We start from the raw sequence: 19,695 nt of genomic DNA, 5'->3' as shown, positions 1-19,695 counted from the left end.
CTCAGTTCACAAGCAGCAACTCACTAATCTACAGCAATTCAATCATGTGCAACTATGCAAACATACACATGTATAGAATCATAGAATCTTGAGGTTGGAAAAGACCTCTAAGATCATCGAGTCCAACCATCGACCCAACACCACCATGCCCACTAAACCACGTCCCTAAGCGCCTCATCTACGTGTCTTTTAAATACCTCCAGGGATGGGGACTCAACCACTTCCCTGGGCAGCCTCTTCCAATGTTTCACCACTCTTTCAGTAAAGAAATTTTTCCTCACGTCCAATCTAAACCTCCCCTGGCGCAACTTGAGGCCATTTCCTCTCGTCCTATCACTAGTTACTTGGGAGAAGAGACCGACACCCATCTCGCTACAACCTCCTCTCAGGTAGTTGTAGAGAGCGATGAGGTCTCCCCTCAGCCTCCTTTTCTCCAGGCTAAACAACCCCAGTTCCCTCAGCTGCTCCTCATAAGACTTGTTCTCCAGACCCCTCACCAGCCTCGTTGCCCTTCTCTGGACACACTCCAGCACCTCAACATCCTTCTTGTAGTGAGGGGCCCAAAACTCAACACAGTATTCGAGGTGGGGCCTCACCAGTGCCGAGGACAGGGGCACAATCACTTCCCTACTCCTGCTGGCCACACCATTTCTGATACAGGCCAGGATGCCATTGGCCTTCTTGGCCACCTGGGCATACTGTCGGCTCATGTTCAGCCGGCTGTCAACCAACACCCCCAGGTCCTTTTCCGACAGGCAGCTTTCCAGCCACTCTTCCCCAAGCCTGTAGCGCTGCATGGGGTTGTTGTGGCCGAAGGGCAGGACCCGGCACTTGGCCTTGTTGAACCTCATACAGTTGGCCTGGGCCCATCGATCCAGCCTGTCCAGGTCCCTCTGCAGAGCCTTCCTACCCTCGAGCAGATCAACACTCCCGTATAATAACAGAACAGACAAATATTTTATAATCAGAAAGCCTTATAATTCACAAACACTTCGTACTCCATGATATAAAATTGTTATCCTCAATTTAAAAAAAAAAAAAAAATAGTCATACAAAAGATTGACAGTCCCCTGTCTAAATTTTATTTGGTGTGAACAGTATGAATAACTTTATTTCCTACTGAAAAATGAAAAAATTAAAGCTATTTTAGAGAGCTTTAGATTTTAGAGTCTGTTTAACTTACTCCCCATAAAACTGCAGGGTACAACCCTATTAGAGTAAGAGTTTGCACTAATTTAGATATACTAGTTTTTATATTAACATGATTTAAACCTCACAATTAAAGATTAAAGCTATATGCAGATTAACCAATTGTAAATTAACACTTTTATTTCAAATACCACAGAATTGCCCAAAGTCTACGAAAAGTCCTCAGCAGATTCTAAAGTGTTAGCAATAAAGTCATGAGGAATTTCAAAGACGACTGTAGTCATGCCAGTGTTCTTTAGCAGGCTGTGTAATTTTGAACATTCCTTGCATGCATTATTTTATCTGAAAACAGAAAACTCTCGAAATTTGAAATTGCAACAGTTTTAAAACAGAGCAACAGACATTTTTAATATATATTTTTGTTTTGGTTTTGAACTTTTACTTGCCCAAAGGCCCAATGATATGTTCTTTGATCCACTAATTATATTCATTCTTTTCTGTGGTGCTCAAATCAAATTTTCACAAGCACTGGCTTGGAAACTTTTAAAGTAACATACAACAAAGTAGGATGGCTTTCATAAACATGCATCTACCACGTACAAATTACGTTACTTGAATAATTAATTCACATCTTAGAGGTAGCCTTTACACTAGCCTAGCTAGGCTGTTCCTCTAACAAGCATTTCAGGATTCCACACAATATTGTCCATTAGAGATTCTGCTATTACATCACTCTGAGAAAGTAAAAAATTCTAAAAAATAATACAGACAGATCCTGAGATCATTTGCTACCTTTGGGAAACAATCACAAATGGGCAAACTGTAATGCTAATGTACTCAAATAGTCCATCCCTCAAAGAAATCTGATCAAGACCATTCATGCTAGCAAGCACACACTAAAACAGAAACATCAAGCTGAAGAAAAGTTATCAGATAGTAACATACTTCCATACCTAATGTTTTTATTTTAAACATAAACAGGTGTTTTTATCCAGTTTTTACACAGATGCAACTCCCTCTCTTCCTTTTTTCCTTCTCAGCTGCCATGGGACTTCAGTTGTACAGGGACTACTTAGCAAGTTTCAGTGTTGTTTGCTTTTAGAGAAAAAAAAATAATCGAATCATCTTGCGATTCCTAGTTATTTCTTTCACACAAATCTTAAATTATATGCACATCAACAAAATACAAAATGTTGGTTTGGAAGCAGAGAAGTCATGCATTCAGAATATATGCATAGAAATCAAATATGTGCACAGAGATTTCCATTTTCATTATTATTAAGCATGAATTTGTAGGTTTGGCTCCAATATATGAATACTGAAAAGCAAAATTTGCATTATCTTCTTTAATTCAAGGTCAGTGTGTTCTAAACAATAAAAATATTTTTGTGAATACAGGTTCAAAATATCCCCTTCCAGCTCACTGGAAGATGTTTATTATTGTTATAATTAGAGTATTGGTTAGAGGAGTGAATTCTGTGGGGACTGATATGCTAAGCATCATTTTAAAAGAAAATAAAAATAAGAGTCCCTGCCCCAAAGAATTTGCATTTTCTAACAAAGGTCAGGGCAAGGACTGGAGATGTTAAAATATCATGTCCAAAGCAACACACAGCTAGTCAGTATCAGAGTTGGAAATAATGACTAGGTCTCTCGAGTTTTTACCGCTGACCTGTCCCACTGAAGCCTCTTCACATTCCCTTTAGTAAAAATAACCTCTTCAAAGTCAGACAAGTTAGGAAGCAACCTAGATCAAATTCATCAGCCAAGCTGTTCAATCCTCAAATATAAAAAAGGAAAAACCTAAGGCAAGGCTTTCTCATTTTTATATATATATATCTCTATATATAAATATAGATATTAACAAACATCCTAAGCATATTAACACTGTCTAGTGTTATTTAGCGTGATATATATTCAGTTTTAGATAGGGATGTCTTAGTTATACCATTCAGTCTCTTCCATGGAGGCTGCACATTAGTACAACTGAGGTTATTTCAGAGTGCTAGCAACGCATAAATTTCTGTTAAATCCTCTTTCATATGCTGGTAATCTCCTGTTCTACATTTGATTCTGAATGGCACTGGCTACTATTTCTATGTAGCTACTTCTGCCCCAGCTCTTCTGAAAATTGTTTTTCTTGTACTCTCCAACATTTATTTTCAGTATCATGTTCCAAAATTACTTTTCTACTTGCCAATGTGACTGCAAATTAATTTAACTATTTTGCTCTATATAAATGCAGTTTGAGTCTCCAAAACACTTCTTATTCAAGTAAAGAGCAACTAATCTATCAGTGTGCCTTGTTTTTCATTTGTTCTATTGCTTTCATTCCTTATTTTCCTTTTTAAGTATAGGATCCTCTGTTACAGTAAGACTAAAATACATTATCTATGCCTAAAGCTCATTCCAGACTTTCAAAAACCTGATAGAAATTTTTTAGCCGATTTGCTCCAGGGATGCCACAGTATATTATCTGCTCTGGAAATGGTTTAATGTTGTTTGTCTACTACCATAATCATTTGCTTCAGGCATAGTATTAGGAACATTTTTTTTTCTCTCTTTTTTTAACATTTTATTCCCTGCACTGCCCCCCCACAATATGTGCAAGACTTACAGTCATTTTATCCCATTTTATCCCCATTTCCATACACACATTCTTCCACACACATAAGAGGTCTTCTCCCCTTACACTTTCACATTTAACCTGAAGTGTTGGGTATGCCTACTCTGCTTATGACCTCTGTTTAGAGGTTAAATTACTGTTTCTGCATATGCATATAGCTCCTCTAGTAGTCTTTATTCTCTTTGCATTCATACTTGAGTATGAATGATCCTCTATTTAATACATATTAGGTCCTAAGTTCATTTTATATTACTATCAAAACAGGGGAAAAAAAATTTATTCTTGTTATTTTAAATCCAATTTCCAAAACTCAGAAAATGTCCCTTAAACTTTTGCAGTATGTATTATTGACTTGATAAGATTTGTTTTAAAAATACTTAGTTGGTTTATTTTTTATATATACATATAATTTTTTTGAGATATATCAAAAAATAGTGAAAATTGGAATATAAAAAGTCTCAAGACAACTGAGTAATATGTAGCAACTAACCGACAGGCTGAAAACAGCTAAAGATGCTTTAACTGCTATTCTGGTATCAAGCAGAAGAAGGGGAAAGCAGACCTACACAGTATGGTTAGAAGGACCCTTCCTCAGTCACAGTACACCTGAAACATGACGAATGTAATTAATCATTTTTAAAAGGTTTTGGTATGCTTTCTTGTATCATAGACATTATTCCCCAGGTGTTCTGTAAACCCACATCAGCAGATATCCTACATGCATAAAAACAAAGATATATAAAAATATCTTTTGTGCTCCTGGGACTATCACATCCTAACAATCTGTACATGGAGAAGAGCTTCCCCAATGGTTTTGAAATAAGAGACATGGAATAGGAGTTAAATCCTAGGTGTATGGCCAAAAAATGGAGACACACACATTTTCAATCATGTAAGCACAGGGATATTAACTTCAAACAAGCCAAATTATACTATGCAAAATATCACAAATCCCTGACTACATGGCCAAATTCTGCCCTATCAGATACGTTCCGTTTTAGTGACTTCAACAGTATGAAACTCCAAGTGCTATGAGAGTAGCGACAACCTCTGTAAATCAAATCTTGGAATAATTTTTAAGACTCTGCTAATTTCTAGTTTCTCTTAATTGCATGTACATGTACAATTTGAGAGAACAGTAATTTGTAGCCAAATTTTCCCATTCCTACTACTTGATAATGAGATCTAATAATCATCTCATTGACAGATGATGTTAATCAGAGAGCCAGAAAAAAATATCATTTCCTTTTTGAAAAAAATTGTATAGTCCAGGTAAGACTACAAAATAAATAGCTGTAGTTTGGTATGGCAGCAACACTGAAAGATTCATCCTTAAGGAAAGCAGCTCAGGATCGCATCAGGAAAGAAAGTGGTTTCAATTTGTATTTAATTACATTTAAAAACAAAATAAAATGTTGCTTGAAAATTTAAAAATTAATACAGGTTTAAACAGTGTTAACTAGGGATATGCATCTAAAATTTACTATCCACTTCTCATACTAACCCTGAAAGCTGTCATATCTCTGAAGTACTTTGATTGTCACTTAAATTACTAGAATGGACTCCCCACTCATTTTCAACTCACTTATGGGATTCTAATCTACACCTTGCAGCATTACACTATGGTGAAGATGAAAAGACCACAGCCTAACCTCTGTTCTTCTGTTACCATGATCACCATTTTACAGATTGATTTTTGACTAGATTAGTGTTAAAGTAAGTTAAATACAGTATAAGCCTGCATCCATTCCACAGCCAACATCTGCATTATACTCTTTAAAATACTGAAACACCTGGTGGATATCACTGTTGCATCTAGTATTTTAAAAAAGTAAGTTTCACATATTCATGTGCCTAACCTAAAAAGAGAACTACTACTTTGGCCCATTACAATGGTCCTTTAAGGTGTTTCAACTTCAAAACAATGTTTACAGGAAACAAAGTTTACATATTAAGTGCCACTCTTTTTAAAATGACAGCATATTTTATTGATATTATGTCATCCTTTCAATAACAAGTGAATATTCAGATCATACACATTTCATATATGTAAGAATTAAGCTCATGCTTGGTTAAGGCAGAACATTATGTCTATCCAGAATCTTCACAAAGATATCTCCTTAAAGAGTGAGAGTGAGAGAGGGAGGGAGGGGGAAGGAGAGGGAGAGGGGGAGAAGGAGGGGAGCAACACTAGGAGTTAGGATACGACGATGACAGCAATATTGCAGAAATTTTAAATTATACAATAAAGGCAAAACTATTTCATATTCTTTCCTAATGTTACTATGTCCGTTGCTCTCCTCAGGACATCCTCAATGGCTCTCCCCTTTTCTCCTACACTGGCTGCACATGGAGGTTTAATTGCTGGCTGGCAGGAAAGGAACCAGAACCAGAATCAAGATAAGGAATCAAAACAGAACAACAACTAAAGCCATATTCATGTCTCAAAAGAAATCTGAAGACTATTTCCAATAAGACAAATTCATTACCTTTTTACACTTCCTACTGGCTGAAATTTTGCAATGAAGAATGCCAAGAGATGGAAAAGTCTCCTTTTCCAGTTATCCTAAAGTTCACACACACAAACGACTAGTACACTGGGCTCAAACCATGATGTATTTTAGTCCAACAGTTAATCTTAAGTAGCCTCAGAGGAGCACTTAGCACCATGTATCAGGAAGCCACTGGCCAGCGTTCCCAGCTGCTTAAATCCCTGACAGAAGAGAAGCAGCACAAAAAAAAATGATGGAGAGTAACTGAAGCTCTTATTTATTATAAACATCTCAGAAATAAGAACAGAAGTTTGCATAGGCTTTTTAAGGATTATAGTATCGTATTTGATGATACAACTCCTGAGAATTGTCAGAGGTAAACAGATACCCAGTTTTTAAAGGAAAATTAAAAATAAGGTACTTCCCCCCCTCCCCCCAAATGAAGAAGCTTCTGGTTTTGAATACTATCAAATGAAAAGATTAGTTGCAGTCTAGGACAGACATAGCCATGATAAAAAGCGTATCACAAATATTCTTTTTAAACAAAACTAGTTCACTTTTTTTTTTGGGGGGGGTCCCAAACATATTACACACTAATCCTGGCTCATGTAATAGCTTCCTCATACAGCCAGAGAAAGCAAGGAGTACAATTTATGCATACCTGTCTTTGTTTTATACACAACATACCAAAGAAAGCAAGCACATTATATATAAATAAACAAATTGAAAAAGAAGATTAATATCATCTCAGTGGCTGGTCATAAGGCACTTTCTATTTCTTTGGCTAGATCCCCATGAAACAGGATTAGAAACTACCAACAGTTGAAATAAAGATATTTACATAAACAAATGAAAATAAGATTTTTTTAATGTTGAGTCCATGTACATAATCCACAGAATGATACATAGCTAGAATCTCCTGCTCACAAACATGTTAATGATGTAGATCTGTTGAGCAACAGATGTCTCCATGATGAATTTGCTGTTAAGTTTACTGTTCAAAATGAGAGGACTGCAATAGTTCATTCCCACACAAACAAATAGCTTCCATAATGTAGTTGAATATGTGAAAAATACGGCTCAGGCTTTCCTCTGTTGTCTATTTATCACATTTCTACTCCTGTTTGCAGAGAAGAGTTTGAAAATATGACCTATAAGTACTTCACCCTCAGAAATCAAAAAGCAAATAAATTACAAGGTTTTCAAAGTGTGAGGGGTTCAGTTTTGCTTTGTTTTACAGGAAGCAGGGAAGAGGGAGTGGGCAGGGGGAAACGAAGAATTGCAGGTTTTGTTTCCTCTTCTCTCAATTTTTACATGTCTTGACTTTGCAACATTAGCTCAAAAAAAAACCAGTGATGAAGACAGCTATTCCCACTGACCACTTACAATAACTAAGCTAGGATTTCTAGACCTGCACTGTGTCCTGCTGGTTTGAAAAGTGACAAAACAGATACGGCACAAATACTTACATGATGTAACACTAAATTACATCAGACTTAATCTCTGACAATCACCCTCCTTCAGGGGAGGAACACCTGCTGTAAGATCCTGGATATACCATTGTTCAAAGGGCAATGCAATGGTAGTTAGTGTACCTCCAATTCTCATTAACAAAAAGATAACACGATCACCATTAAAAAGAAAATTATTTCCACTCAAGCAGTGCCTCACTATCTTCATGCATACACCCACTGACTGTAGTGGGATTATTTGCTCCAGTAAAGTTATACACAACCCTAAAAGCCATGTTCAACATCTGGTAGATCAGGACTTTCCAATTTATACTGTGAACTCCCTATTCTGCTCTGATTTGCCCAAAACTAGTTTAAATCTGCCTTAAGAAGAGATCCTCTTTTGCTATTGTAAACATGGAAACAATTGACAGAGAGAAAACAGTATACATCATCTTCATTAGTTTGCATGAAACGTAAGAGATACCAAAAAGCTCTTTCTTAAAACAGTAACAGATCAGTATCTATTCATTGAAAATCATTTGGAAAAAATGTTAAATACTAAAAAGGTCAGTTTTGCAATCAGCAAAATACAAATATAGGGAAAACAGGTATTGGGAACAATTTTCCTTCTACATTATAGAAGTTTACCTTTGCAACTCCAGCCCTATGAGCACCTTGTGATTCCATGTACGCTAAGTATTTGTTGAACTCCCTGAATTCATCCATCGAAGGCCTAAAAGTCATGATTTTGCAGCTTGGGTTTGGAGGACTATCTGAGATGACAGCAGCCATTGTGGTTCACTTCCAATCCAGCTTTAAAAAAAAAAAGAAAAAGAAAAAGAAAAAAAAAATAACATACACTGAAGAGAATAATCTGTAAAACAAATTCTGAGATTCGACATACATGTTTCAAACAGGAAAAAAGCTCCAAAATCCTCTGCTCATGACAGCATAAAAGGCACAAAACAAATGTTTACTTTTTCTCCTTACTCCTTTAAGAATACTCAGCCGTTACCCAGCACAAACACTATCATGAGTGACATTTATACAGTCCAGTCCCTACCTCTGTTTTTATGGCACATTTTCTCAAGTTAACCTTTAACATCATACTAGCATCTTCCTGTGTTGATCCATCTGCAGGTTGCTGCATTTCTCTGTCTAGAGATTTACATGACACAGGCACAATCTAGAGTAACAAAGCTACGCATTTGATAAAATATCACTATTCCCATTTAGTGCATGGAGAAAACTGATTACTCACTTCCCGCTCACAGTGCAAACATAGAGAAAGAGCACCTGGATTTCCTAACTCTCACACCAGCTGTGTAACAACAGGACTGTATTACCCCTCATTCTCTGAAACCTCTTCAACAGAAACAAAGCATGCAAGTGATACACATAAAGACAATCAGCATTTCCTCTAATTTCCATTTCTACATTGAGGATGACTAAAAACAAAGTCATATTTCAGTTTCATAGCAAGATACAGTACTCATGAAAGGACTGATCTTTAGGCAACTGACAGATATATTTTAGCTTCAGCAGGTGTTGCAATTGCCAACTATACATCACCATGTGCCATCTATTGTTCACAAAATTCTTCCTTCATCCTACAAAAAAGCTCATCCTAGAATACAAATAACTCAACTGTGACTAAGTCACTAAAAATGATTTTGCTTTCCTGAGCATATAATTTAACTCATTCCTCATTTTATCCATCTGCAAAATGCATGCAACCATGTTTTTTTATGCCACACACTGTCACCATAAGTTTTGCTTATATGTCAGTGTATTAGCCACTAATTTAATTAGCTTCATGTCCCTTCTAGCTTGGTATGAATCACTGCACAAGAAAGCTATAAGTGGAAGATGCCATTACGTCTTTCCATGTTTCACTCTCCTACTGGTATTTCAACACTTAGCCTGCTTTTTGTGCCCTTATTTTTCCTCTCATTTTGCTTCCCCACTTCACCTAGCACACCAGTCTCCATTCTTAATTCTATTAACTTCTAACACACTATGTAATTCTCTCAAGAGCTTTGTGGAATTCAAGAGTCCTACGTACTTTCTCCCACCAATTCCTACTTTTGCTCTTTCTCTCACATGCAAAAATTCAGTTATAACCTACCAAATCATTAAAGCAAGAGAGCATAAAATATAGTCCAGTATAAGAGCTAAGAGGCCTTCAGAGGTTCTTTTGCAGACAAGAACATAACTACTAAGATGCCATTCTAAAGTAAAATCCACACTGCAATCATACTATCACTGTCTTAATTATTCCACTTAGGTGTATATATAACTACCTATTTTGTGATATTACAGAGCTGTACAAGCTGATACATAAAACTTCCAGAGCTTTTATATTTACTACTACACAATGAAAATGTGCAAGACATTAGTAAATACAAAGTTATAGAAACAAGTGCAGTATGTCCACTTAGGCTGCACATTATAAAATAGAAAGACAAGTAATATATATGCAGGGGTTTTTTACAGTTATTTTAAATCCCTAATATCAACATTGTAATCAGCCATTTTCTGTCTCCCTTGCAAGACAGTACTGCACGTTGACAAGGTTGCCCATGACTATCTAGAAAAGCAGATGATAATGCGAATAAATGAGAAGACATACTCCAGTCAAATTAGCATGCATTAGTACTTTGCATAACACTGCAAGAAAGAAGCTTTTTAGCTAATCATGGGAAAGCTTTAGTCAAACTAGCTCAAGCTATGAGCCTGATCCAATAAGCTGCAAAGCCTGCCCATAAAGCTTGAATTTCTTGGTGACCAAGTAGTTTGCCTGTGTCTTGAAACATGTCTGATTAAACAGCACAAAATTTAGATAAAATGCAAGCATGTAACTTGTCCAAAGTTGCCAGCTAAAGAGCCGATAGCTGGGTTAAAGAATTTGATTCTCCTTTTAAAAAGTTTATAGCCATTGTCAGGCCTTGTCAAAAGACCTTCAAATCATCAGCCAGGAGTATATTAATGCTACATTCGTCTTAATACTACAGAAGTGTAAACATGAGGTCAGCAAAGTTTAATCATCCACATCTATGTCAGTATGCAGCCTGAGAAACCTAATGAACTTAATTCAAAATGTCAAAGTACAACACTAGAAAAGCTCATATACTCACAGCAGGACGAAATCTCATTAATGCTACCAGTATTTACATAATCCAAGATGCAAACGCATTTCACCAGTTATGATAACAGGGGGAAGTGTTTTTTAAACAAATCCTGTAATATTTAAACTGCATAGCTTGTATAAACATAACAAACTTGATACTTTGATATGTACATTAACTACCAGAACAAAAAGGTGATAGAAGACTACAACAAACTTCTCAGGGGCTGCCAAAGCAAAAGAAAAACAAACAGAAAAGAGAAGAAGAAAGAAAAGAGTAACTTTCTGCATGTTTTGACATTAGTAACTACGGCCAGATATGGGAAGAGTTAATTACCTACATATACAGAACAGAAGTGTACTATATTACATGCTTGATCACGCACTCTATTCTGCATGACTGTTTGGTAAGTGCAGAATCTACAGGATTGTTTCTTCTATATCCTAAGAAAAGGAAAGGACCTCTATACCCCACCGCAGCCAACTGAATCTCAACTACCCAAATTAGTACCAGGCAGCTACAATTTCCAGCCTCCCCTGTCAAAACAGTGGACCGCTTTTTGTAATACCTACACCTTACCATGCTGTTAAAGCTGTCAGGATACTAAATATAATTTAGTGGTGGAAGAGTTACCTGTTAAACACTATTCTTCCATGAAGAATCGTCCACACCCTCACAAGAACACAATATATTATCCCCAGAATTGGAAAACATCTTCCAAGTTTCATTTATTTGATACCTAATATAGAAATCCAAACTAGCAATTGTGTTTAATCAGATTACAAGCGTGGCACTGATTCACACAACTAGAAAATACTCTTAAAACAGAATGAAACACACCAAAAAAACAGCTTGTGTTAATTTGCAGTTGGTTAAAATGCACAAAAACCTGCAGTCTTCACTACATGAAATCAACTTTCGGTATTACAGTATTCTCCCTCTGCCTTAATACTAAGCTGTCAGATCTCCTCTGAAGGCTATCCACTTCTTTTTGCATCCAGTGTAAAATGAACTAACCAGTACTTTGAGTTCCACCCCTCACCAGCAGGGAACCAAAACTTTCTGGCTTTAAACTGCACAAGACTTGACACAATTGTTCTTCCAAATATGCTTCGTGGGAGGCATCTCTTGACTGCCAAATGGTGCCCACTTTGGCCCCCGTACTGAAAGCACTGCTGAACAAGAAAGGAGAAAAAATGCAGCCAGCTGTATCTGCTCTGCTACACACAAAATGATTAGCTAACATGGAAAAGCACTAAATAATTATAGGCCATTTGTGCCATACTTGCATCATAAAATAAGTGCGTTCATATTTTGGAAGATCAGATTATTTTATTATTTCTGTGTGTTCAATATATAAAATATCAATGTCCACAACCCAAATTAAACAAATTACATAAAGCAAGCTCCAGTAAAGGAGAAAATGAAGGAAGACAGGAAGAAAAAAGAACAAATCTTTGAAGGTCATCACTTCTTACAGATAAATTAGTTAAAACACTCTCTTTTTCTTTTCTTGCAAATTTTCACCCATACTATGTGACAACAAACATTTGAGGAAGAATTAATTCATCCTGAGAAAATTTTTTCAAATAACTAAGAACAAGAAAATAAACTTGTCCAGAGAAAGGCATGCACAAAAAGCCACAGCATTTTGTTGAGGCTGATCTGAAAGAAAATACAAAATAAACTATCTGAAAACAGCTGTCAGACACAAAAGTTTTCAATTTAAAAAACAAGACAGAGCATTCACATTATAAAGTACTAGCCACCATTTTTTAGGAATCATTCAATAAAAACACTTTATTGACAAAACTTGACTATTGCCTATTTCATGTACCTGGCTTACATCAGGAATTCCAAACCTGTTATTTATGTTATTTGACCATATTAATTGTTAAAATAAATGTATAGACCACAATGGTTTGTATTTGTGATATGAGGCATTTATAAGCCAAATCTCATGGTTAGGCATGTATTCATCAGACATTCAGCAGTCATCAGGAAGAATCAATTAAGTTTAAAAATGTTAGGAGTATTAAAGTATTCAATCGATTATAAAAACTTAAGAAACCAGGAATCTGGATCAGTAACCATATTCTGAAGCTCCTAAAACCATATCAATTTGAGTATAAAGCTCTAAGTAGTTTGACAAACTTCACTGCAAGTTTGCATTTCTGTGTCTTGGTACTACCCTTACAGCAACTATTTCCAAAAATATAAAAATCACCTATTTTGAACCCATAAATATTGAAATGAAAAATGACCTGAATTCATTCCACAGACATTCCTCTCCCACACCAGACTCACAGCATGAAAAAACATCTTGAAATAATTGATTTGGGACAAAAGGCAAGAAGGAAAAAAAAAATTTTTTTTTTTTTAATTTGCAACCCATGTTTCAAGAATTTTTACTTTCTTTTTAATGAAAACACAGGTATGAAGCCCGTACTCCTAGTTGGAAGCAGCATTTAACAGCCTTCAGCAACAGCAATAGCAAGTCAGACCTACCAAGTTTCCACAGTTGCTAACAGCAGATATCTAGAAAAAAGTAAGTGTAGGCGTAGATTGTAATTATACTTTTCCAGAATACAATCTCAGCCTTCAGCAATGTACAGATCAAGGAATCCTTAGACAAAGAGGATATTATTGCATTTTGTGGACTTTGACGGATTTTTTTGCCCATGATTTTGAACCTTTGTAGGCCTTTAATATCCAAAACATCTCATGACAAAGCATTCCACAATCAACAATCTGCTAAGAGATACACCTCCTTCTGTACGTTTTGAGTTTTTCACATTTTAATTTCATCTGACATCTCATGTGCATACTGGGAACAGTCATCTATCTGCTCATATTTACCTTCAGACCACACATGACTTACAGATCTTTATCATGGTTTCCCAGTCATCTCTTTTCTAAGCTGAAGACTCCTACTCTCCTCACAGAAAATCCATTCCATACTTCTGATCACCATTGCATCCTCTTTCTGGACCTTTACCAGTTACAGTAAATTACTTTTAGTCAGGGGAAAGGGGTACCAAAGCTGTAAGCACTATTCAAGATGCAAGTAAACCATGAAATCACACAATGGTGTAACAACATTCTTAAATTTGGGTGTCGTCCTCACAGAGACCAGAAAGCAGTTTGGCCTAGATCTCAGTTTTTAAAAAGCTAATTTACAAGCACCTAAAATTTCACAAAAACACTCATTGCTAATGAAGCCTATAATATTGCTGGGGATACAAATAGCAGGTGGTGGATGTGAACTGCTTCCTGATTAAGCACTTCTGAACAATTCTGCCATTTCTGCCAACATGCATTTCTCAAAAAAACTCCCTAACTATATATCACATTATTAACTGCCTTTACAGATCTCCTCCCAAAAGATACCCTTATACCCTGGATTTCAAAACTCTTTAACATCAAAACACACATATTCTTTTCAGGGATATGCTATAGTAACAGCGATATTTTTCACAAGCCACCATTACATGGCAAATCCTTTATCAGATGCAGAACAAGGACAGGACAAAATAAACTGTAAATGAGTCTCTATAACCTGAGAAACAGAAAGATGTATTTTTCCCCCTTAAAGCTGCTTATGGTACACCTGAAGCTGTATTTCTGCACCTGTGACAAGGTCTAGCTACTATTAACCTTCACAGTGAGCATTTTCCCTCTATAAAAGATTCTGTAATTCAAAGACATCATGCAATTCCCCTGCCCTCACACCTTGATCTAAATTACCACAGACCCAATACCTAGTGGCCAGGGAATTGTCATGCATGTCTTGTCTTTCTGCTGTTATGACTGAAAGTATGCACACTAAAGTGAACCACATGACAGTATAGTCATATTGAGCTTCTGTGGTCTGCTACAACGCTCACAGCAGTGGAGAAAGCATCATTTGCTCAGCTCGCGTGACCAAAAGCCTTCTCACTCCAAACTGATCACAGGCCACTGAAATGGCATACCATTTAATACCGGAGGCAGACCACTTAAAATGAACTCACAGACTGGTATCTGGGACCACATGGCTCTAATCCACAGTATTGTAACAGACAAAAGGAGCAAGAAGAAACAATCAACAGTGTGCTCTGTTGAACTTGCAGCTCTAGCATGTCATATCACTTTGCGATGCAAAAAGTTCAATGAAAAGTAAACTATATAGCTAACATTCATACAGCAGGAACCTGCAAAGATTTGTATCTCAATAAATCTGGAAGAGATTTTGACAGGGACAATAAAAGAACATTGTGAGCTTAGAAGTTTCACCAACTCAAACATAAGCCATATCTACAACCCTGAAGGCGACAAATCAGTTAAGAAAAGGTTTTTCCTCTATTATTACCTAATATTTTTCCAAATTTTAGATATTTTTATTTATCTCAGTTTTGAAATAGTTGCTTCATTTATTCAAATCAAATACTCCGAATACGTCCATCTGAAATCAAACCCAAACATGAAGAGTTTGATTCCTAAAACTTAGGGAGTTTCTTAAACTCTTTTACTTCTACGCCTTTATTCATAGCTCAGTTTACAGACTTCTGCACACTTTCCCGATTTTAATTTTAGTTTTAAATCAAAATTGCCCTCTTTTTTTCAAAACAGTTTATGATTATAAACAATTTATCCAGCTCCAAAGCCATTTACCATTTTAGCAACTTATAAATTACATTTTAAGCAAAGAAATAAACTGTGAAAATGAAACAAAACCTGACCCAGCACAGTCATTTTTGTCATACAGCATCTATTTTGAATAGGAGTACTTATCTAGGTCTTCTTAGAGACAAGCTACCTGCTAATAACTAGCATTTTAATTTCATTAGACAAAACCCAGCAGGAAATCATAGGTCTACTGAGCTAAATCACAACAGCCTCAATAGAGTGGTTCTACATTTTACAGGCAGAAATGTCACAAAGGAACTGGAATGCATAATGTTTGTGAAACTCCCCTATAATATCTGCAACAGTCAATAAAGTATCCTGTCATGTCTGAGAATCAGAAAGTGAAGCTGATTAGACACCGAAATTTTTTCAATATTCAGTCTTCACAAGAAGATGTGTTTTGAATTTTAACTCCTGAAATTTTAACACCGTAAATTAAAAATCCTGACAATTTTTCTTATCTGTTTTTTCAATATATTGCCCTCAGTTTTTAGGGTGTACTGTCCTAAGTATACTGTCCTGCAAATGTTAGATGTAAACAGAATTAAGGATAAAAATGGGTGCTTGCATAACTCAGTAGTAGGACTACTCACGCGGACAAAGTTAACAACCTACCCGCTATGCATAACTCCACAATTTTAAACAGGTGAAATAAAGTTGGAACAAAATGCAAGCCTACAACAGAATGAATTATGATATACAATGCCATCTAAGAAACCTGAAGTACACCCTAACTCTTTATATACCAAAACTACAGTAAGAGTTTATAACACAATCTGGACTTCGGATCAACAAAATGTTATGAACACCTTCATTATGTGATTTGATTACACAATATTTACTATCTTCCAAGTATAAAATACTGCATTTCTTCAAAATACCTTACGAGTCAGTCTACGAATCGAAATTAAAATCAAGACAAGAACATCACTTGTTCATTTTGAGATATGAAATATTAAGCTATCAAGTGACTATGGAGATTTTTTACTAGATAAGTGTTAAAATCTTAACATTTCAGAACATCATCTTTTGAACCATTCATGTGATCATTCAGAGAACTTGAAAATATCCTGTATTAGCAGAATTACAGTAAAACATACTCTCTCTGAAGCTCCATGTATACTAAAAATGTGTCTCAAAATGTATTAGGGTTTTTTTAATTTATGTTGTGGGGTAGTAGGATAAAAATACCACCTTCTTGAAACAAATTTGTCCAAAACTGACACTACCATATACCCCATTCACATGCTGTTCAGCATCATGCTGATGAAACATATCCCAGCAAGACACCTATAGAAAAAACTGAAAATTTCAAAGTGAATTAACTGCAGAACTAAGTAGGACAATCAAGAGCTGTTTAAACTGAGAAAGTCCAAAATCTACTCAATCCAATATTTTTTAATGAATTTAGGTATGAAATCACCAATTTTTTTTTTTATAATTACTGTGGTTGTTCATAATAGCTTAGGAAGATTCTAATAATTAGCACTTGACAACATAATTTTCTGATTTGAATGCATTACTGTGGTAATTGTGCATTGAGATTTGGTGCAGAACCGTCTACCTGATTTGTTTAGAAATCAGGCCAAGAGATACAAAATTCTGTACTCATTACCCATCAATAATTAAGGACTAAAAAGTACAGGACTTGATTTTTTTTTCTATTTCATCATATTTACCATTAAAAAAAAAAAATCAGAGACCAAATAGATTTTTTTTTTTTTTAAACAAACACTGGCTAAAGGTTTTTCCCTCATATACATTGGCTCTAACTCTGACCCCACTGGCTATTTAATCATGTCCACCTATTTGGACGAGAAATACTGTTTCCTGGGTCAGTGCCTAGAAAGGAAATTGCTCTTAAACGCATCCGTATCTGCACTTAGCTAAAAGAAAACCATCAGTTGCCAGCAATCAATAACATCAGCACCACTCCAAACTGAAGCTGAGAGTAAGATAAGCATGACTGGCAGTGGTTCAAGTTTACCCTCATTTCAAGTACTGAAAAGCAAATCATGCTTGTGTTTTCCATTGTCTGGTGTTTGGAAGGTACTTCTGTGCAGCACTACCACCAGCTAGTTATCCCAGTTCAGGCAAAAATAAGGGTAAAGCCCAAGACAGATTTTATACCACAGTCATTTTCACATTCTTGGCTCATTAAGAATGTGAACAAAAAACCACTGTAGGGTGACAAAAAATAGCCTGCATTAGGCTGCCAGTAAGTTTCTTTCTCGTGGAAAGAGTTTCAGCTTAAAAACTGCTGGTTTAGTAGCCACGGGGTAACTTCTGTTGCTGCTGTTGCTAATGTCTCAGAAAAGAGTGCAAAGAATCATAAACCTGCCGTTTAAAAATACAAAAAATAAATGCTGTTTACGTTCTGAGCTAGCATAAATCTTCAAAAAACACAGACACCTAGTATTTTTCCTAACACAGTTAACCTAGCAGAAAAAGTATTTTGTATACACTTCTCATTTCCGATTGCCAGTTAAAATCAACTGCAGAAGGGAGAAAGCTCATTAATAGAAGACCGTTAACATGGCATAAAGCCCTGATCCCGAAACTGGCTCTGAAAGCTCGGAGCACTATCACCACAGATAGACTGACGTGGAACCGGCGCTTAACCGAGTATTTTACTCAGAAGACAGCTTTAAAGTCTAACACTTTACAGCTGTTAACTTCCAGGAACGCCTCAACGACATGCAGAAACGAACGAGCTGTATCAACGCGGCTGTACTTTGTAAGAAAAAGAGGCTGTTTGGAAAGTCCACAGAATTTCATCGAAGCCCAGACAGAGACGGAGAAAGGTAACGCTGCCCACCCACTCTGAACACCCGGGGAAACCGCCTGATCTCTCGGTGAGCTTCCACCGACCGCCCTAACTCAGAATCGCTGGCCACTAACGGGAACACGAGACCTATTTTGCCGACACCTGCCGGTTTCGTTTCCTCAGCTCGGTCCCAGCCGCCATGCACTTACTCACAACACGGCGCCTCCGGACCGATTCCCTCCCCGCCGCGGGGATCCCGATCCCTCACGCGCCCCAGCGGGGGGCTGCCGGGCGGCACGGCGGCCGCTCCGCCCCTCGCACCCGACCCCTACGGCCCGCCCCGGCGCGGTCAGCCCAGCGAGCCGCTGCCCCGCCGCCTGGACCCGCCGCGGCCCCGCGCTCCGACCCGGCCGGACCCCGACCTCGTTTCCTCCGGCCCTGCCCCACAGCGCCCCGCCTCCTCGCCGTTACCCCCTCGCCCGCCCCGGCCTTCCCCTATCCTCCCGCTCGCCCCCGGCCCACGCATACCCCGCAACCTCCCGCCGAGGCGGCAGGGCGCCCCACACCTCCTCCCCGCAAACCCGCCGCCGCCCGGCCCCGCTCAGAGCTCGCCCCGCACCTGTCCGGGCGAGGGTTAAGCCGGCAGCCGTAGCCAGAGGAAGACGAGGAGGAGGGGGAACGGCGGCAGCGCAGGTCCGCTCCGCGCTCCTCCTCCTCCTCCTCCTCCTCCTCCTCCCCCCCCCCCCCCGCCGCCGCCGCCGCCGCCGCCGCCGCCTCCCTGGTCCCCTCGGGGCTTTCCCTCCCCGTGCCTGTGGGACGCCTCGTTCCCTGCGCGGATGACAGCTGCTGGCTGCGCATGCGCACAGCCCTCGCACGCACGGGGAAACGGCGGCGGCCCGGGCGGGCGAGGAGGGGTGGAAACACGTGACGGAGGAGCGGCGCCCGCGTCACGTGCCAAGAGCGGGCGGCGCTGCTGGTGCTTCCGGGCGGAACGCGGCTGCGGGCGGGGAAGGCGCGTTCCCCGCTCCGCGAGGCGTGGCGGCCGCGTGAGGGATGGGGAGTCACGCGGTGGTCACGTGGGAGCGCTCGTGCCCTCACGGTAGTCACCTGGCGCGGGGTGGGGCCTGCCGGCGGTGGCGGTGGCGGTGGCTAGTGAGGGGGAGCCAGCGTTGCGCGCGGCAGCTGGGGACGGGCGGCGGTTAGCGTCGTTAACGGTCGCCAGGGGCAAGGCGGGGCTGCTGGGGCGCAGGTAGTGTCGGCGGGCTCTGCTGCTGACTGCCAGCCGGGTAGGCCAGGCTTGGCCCGGGCTGCCCGCCCCTCCAGCGGGAGGGTGAGTGGTATCTTTGGGGGAGCTGGACATGGAGGGAGGTGGGGAAAGAGAGGTGTAGGTACCTCCTCCGCGGGTCTCCGG

At 38.8% G+C, this 19,695-nt stretch overlaps 1 protein-coding gene across 12 annotated transcripts in view; it reads right to left on the bottom strand.

Annotated features, from left to right (window-relative positions):
* The window catches only part of KDM4C (lysine demethylase 4C), a 295,962-nt gene extending 276,976 nt beyond the window's left edge, over positions 1–18,986 (bottom strand). For 10 of the 12 annotated variants that reach the window (XM_076363457.1, XM_076363452.1, XM_076363456.1 and 7 more), the window contains exons 1-2: positions 18,904–18,986; positions 8,370–8,534 (exon numbers count right to left, since the gene is read on the bottom strand). In XM_076363457.1, the coding sequence (XP_076219572.1) occupies positions 8,370–8,513 (144 nt within the window). In that variant the 5' untranslated portion in view covers positions 8,514–8,534; positions 18,904–18,986. Of the gene's footprint in view, positions 1–8,369; positions 8,535–18,493; positions 18,532–18,903 lie in introns of those variants that run through there. The other 2 variants (XM_076363453.1, XM_076363458.1) reach the window with 2 other exon arrangements.
* Positions 18,987–19,695: the final 709 nt, after the last annotated feature.

Source organism: Aptenodytes patagonicus, chromosome Z (genome assembly GCF_965638725.1).
Source record: "Aptenodytes patagonicus chromosome Z, bAptPat1.pri.cur, whole genome shotgun sequence".
In the NCBI taxonomy this organism is placed as follows: Eukaryota; Metazoa; Chordata; class Aves; order Sphenisciformes; family Spheniscidae; genus Aptenodytes; species Aptenodytes patagonicus.
This window is presented reverse-complemented; position numbering and strand designations above follow the sequence as displayed.